This window comes from Trichechus manatus, unplaced genomic scaffold (assembly GCF_000243295.1).
Source record: "Trichechus manatus latirostris isolate Lorelei unplaced genomic scaffold, TriManLat1.0 scaffold00288, whole genome shotgun sequence".
Classification (NCBI taxonomy): Eukaryota; Metazoa; Chordata; class Mammalia; order Sirenia; family Trichechidae; genus Trichechus; species Trichechus manatus.
In genome coordinates this window covers 1,438,700-1,442,085 of record NW_004444224.1, presented here as the reverse complement: position 1 = coordinate 1,442,085, position 3,386 = coordinate 1,438,700, and the positions used below count along the sequence as shown (strand labels likewise).

Below are 3,386 nucleotides of genomic sequence, written 5' to 3'. Positions count from 1 at the left end.
AGCTCGTGCAAAACTGCCCATTTTTTCCTTCTTTCTAATCGTAGGTGCCAAAAGGTATACATCAATGCAGTGCCTGCAACAATGGGCTCAAGCATAACAACTATTGTGAGGATGGCAAAGGACTGGGCAGTGTTTTGTTCTGTTGTACAAAGGGTCACTATGCGTCAGAACCCACTGGACAGCACCTAACAACAACAACATAAGATATCTTATTCTCAAAGGCTTTTTTTAGGCCTGAACTAACATGAAATATACTACTTCTCTGGAGCTTTTTTTTTTTTTAAACTGTGAAAGAAAAATGTTGTTAAATTTACTCATCTTCCTAAACCACAATCACAAAATCATACTCATATATTGCTACAGCACTATAGAGTTTTAAGGGGTCCCCAACATAGATGGGCTATGTTTAAAAAAAAATTTTTTTTTATAGATTGCTTGTTTGAAATTCAGAAAGCATTTTTTTCCTCAGAAACATAGTGATTAGGGAACCCCAGATCTGCACACCAGAGCTTCCTTTCCACACTCTCTCTCCCGGTTAGCCAGTCTAAACCACCACTGGCTCTTTAGGCCACTTCTTTCTTATGTTTTCCAGGAGCCCCTGAGCAGTTCTCCATTTCTATCATGGAATTTTCATAAATGGAGTGTTTTTAAGCTAAGAAAATGCCTGACTAACAATTTAATTTTTTATCACCTAAAATCTACTAATATTCATTTTTACAACACTTCACTAACTTAAATTCTAGATGAAGAATTTTTAGCTATCAGAAACTTAAAAGCAAAGGGGGAAAAGTGTAGTAAAGTGTCCTAACAGTTTGGTGTTGGGTTTATGAAGGTACTCAAACATTAAAAGTAAGATGATATTTTAAAAAATTTAATAACTCAGGCTTAAAGATGAACGAATTTAAATTTAATCCTTTTTGTATAAAACTACATGGCAGTCTAATATGGGGATTAAGCGCTGAAAAACTGAGTTATAAAACATAATTACAATTTAAAGTCTTTGCGTTCTTTATCTCCTAAGCCCCTACTTTTAATACAGAATTAAACAACTTTCCCAGCCTAAGCAGAGTAGTATTATTTAACACTTTATATCTAAAAAGATACCTTAGGACATTCTGTGAGTTTTCACAGCTGTCAGGAAAGCTCTAGAAAGAAAAAGTGGGGGTTGAAAGATAAGACATAGCTTAAGCCAATAGGCCAGTGTAACTTGAACAAATACTGGCTTAGATTTTGTGTCTCTAACTATATTCATCTATTTTTCTACAAGAGCCATTTAACGGCCTTTTCATTTTCAGACAAGTAACCTTTACTTTCCATCATGTTCCAGATAAATGGATCCTAAGATTTCCTAGAGGGTGGACCTCAATTATTGGGTTCCCTCTCTACATAAGGCAAACACGCATTTTAATTTCTGTTGGAACGGGGTTTTATGCTTCAATCTGAACTTTCACTAGAGTGTTGTTCAAAAAGATTTCCAAAGCTCTCTTCTGGTCCACACGGAACAATCAGAACCTAACAGACAGAACCGGCAGAAGATCTGGAGCATGTATTAGTCATATTTGATTCTCTCTGCCAGGGGTTCCTCCTTGTAATGGGAAATAATTTGAATCAAGATGGAACAGTTGATAAGAAGGAAGAACAAACCAGCTAACCAAATAAACAGAAAGGTGTTCTTTCCCTGAAACTCAAGAAGATATGCAGGAGCAAGCCATAACGCCTGCCCCATAAACCATAACATTAGCAGAGCTACGGCTCTTTTCCAAGGCATCCTCACCAGTGGCATCACAAGAGGCAGAAGGCAGAGATACCAAAGAAAGTATTGGGAGGTGCAGACTTTGTTAAAAGTCACAAAAATGGCCGTATGAAGAAAACAACAAAAGATGAGGTCTCTGTAATAGGCGAAAGACACGGCTGAAAGCAAGACGAACTGTGGCAGGAATGCAGCAATTCCTAGAGAAAAACTCCACTTGCTCTCTGCAGTCAAATACAGCATGTAGAAGTATGGAGAAAAATTGTGACGGATGTCCCGCCTAGTGAGATGATAAATGTAGGTGTGCTCCAAAAATTCCCAACCATATTTATAGTAAAAACCTAAGCTGAGGGCAAAAAATGTGAGTCCAGCAACTGCTACAAAGAGCAGCACAGCCCAACTGCACAACCTTTTCAGGAATTCGTACAAACGACCCTGCAAAGAATACCGAGACTGACGGACGCCTTCTTCGTTGTCGCGTTCTGGAAGCAAGTGGAGGACGATGGGAAGGATATAGGTCACTGGGTACATCTTCATATGCACCGCGAAACCATAAAACACAGCGGCACACGCGACGAATCTTTTCTCTATTAAGTACAAGGTCATAAGCACGAGGGAGGCGACGATCGAGTCTGCATTGCCTCGGCTGGATACTGCCATAGGTAAGGGGTTAAGAAGCCAAAAGACACAGTAGCCACACGCTTGGCGGCGTCCTAGCCCCTTAAGAAGCAGCAGGCGGTATAAGAGGAAAGCGGTCAGAAGGTCGCAGCTGATGAAGACAAACTTTCCGAAGAGTTCGCTGAGGTAGATGTTGGGGGTGAGGAGCCAACCCAGCAAAGGGGTGTAGCGGTACGTGGCCCGCAGATACGGGGAGCGCCCTTTCGTGATGAAGCCCGCGGCGTCCGTGAAGACCTGGTAGTCTATGTCTGTAAACCTCACGTGCAGGGTCCGGTCCTGGAAGACCCCGTAGAAAACCAGCGCAACTCGGGCAAGGAAGGCCACACCAAACACCCCGGCGGGGAGCACCCGCAGATTCAGGAACCATTCTCCCCAATGCTTGCTCATGCTCATGATCTTACCGCGCGACAGCCGCTCAGCTCCAGCTCTACAGTGTCTTCCAACCTCCAACCTTCATTCGGTGCCCTACATCTGTTTGCCGGAGCAACCCCTACTAGCTAGGATGCCAATCGAAACGGCATGCCGATCACTTCCGGCATGAAACTCCGCCCACACCCTGCTTCCGGTTGGAGTCCCCGCGCGGAGTTCTCTGTCGCCCCAGCCGGAGAGTTATCTCCATCCGGATTGGCTCTCTCACTCCCGCTCCTTCCTCCAGGAGGGGCGGGATTTCCGGTCCCCGGGAAGGGGGACGTCCGTTTACCAGGAAGGTGCGCACCAGATGGGATTTTTACGGAGAGGAGCGGGATTTTTTTTTTTTTTTCACTATGTGAGTGATTTTTCTCCTTTTTGTCCGAACTCCAGTCAGTGGAGGCGGACCTCCGCCAAGAAGCCGGAGCTGCGGCTACATCCCTCAGGCCCTCACGCTTTACTCCGCCCTCGCTGGTAATCCCGGGGGGTTTGTGGTTCCTAGGGCCGAGCTAAGATGAGTTGAAGGGGCCCAGAATGTGTATGCCCCATT

General features: G+C 44.4%; 1 protein-coding gene across 1 annotated transcript; it reads right to left on the bottom strand.

Moving 5' to 3' along the window:
* Positions 1-269: 269 nt before the first annotated feature.
* Positions 270-3,097, bottom strand: PIGM (phosphatidylinositol glycan anchor biosynthesis class M). The gene has a single exon (XM_004390205.2). The coding sequence runs from the start codon at positions 2,819-2,821 to the stop codon at positions 1,550-1,552; it is 1,272 nt and encodes a 423-aa protein (XP_004390262.1). The 5' UTR covers positions 2,822-3,097; the 3' UTR covers positions 270-1,549.
* Positions 3,098-3,386: the final 289 nt, after the last annotated feature.

What these genes read in the sequence shown, in the direction of transcription:
- PIGM (XM_004390205.2), bottom strand. Translation starts at nt 2,821, where the DNA reads ATGAGCATGAGCAAGCATTGGGGAGAATGGTTCCTGAATCTGCGGGTG.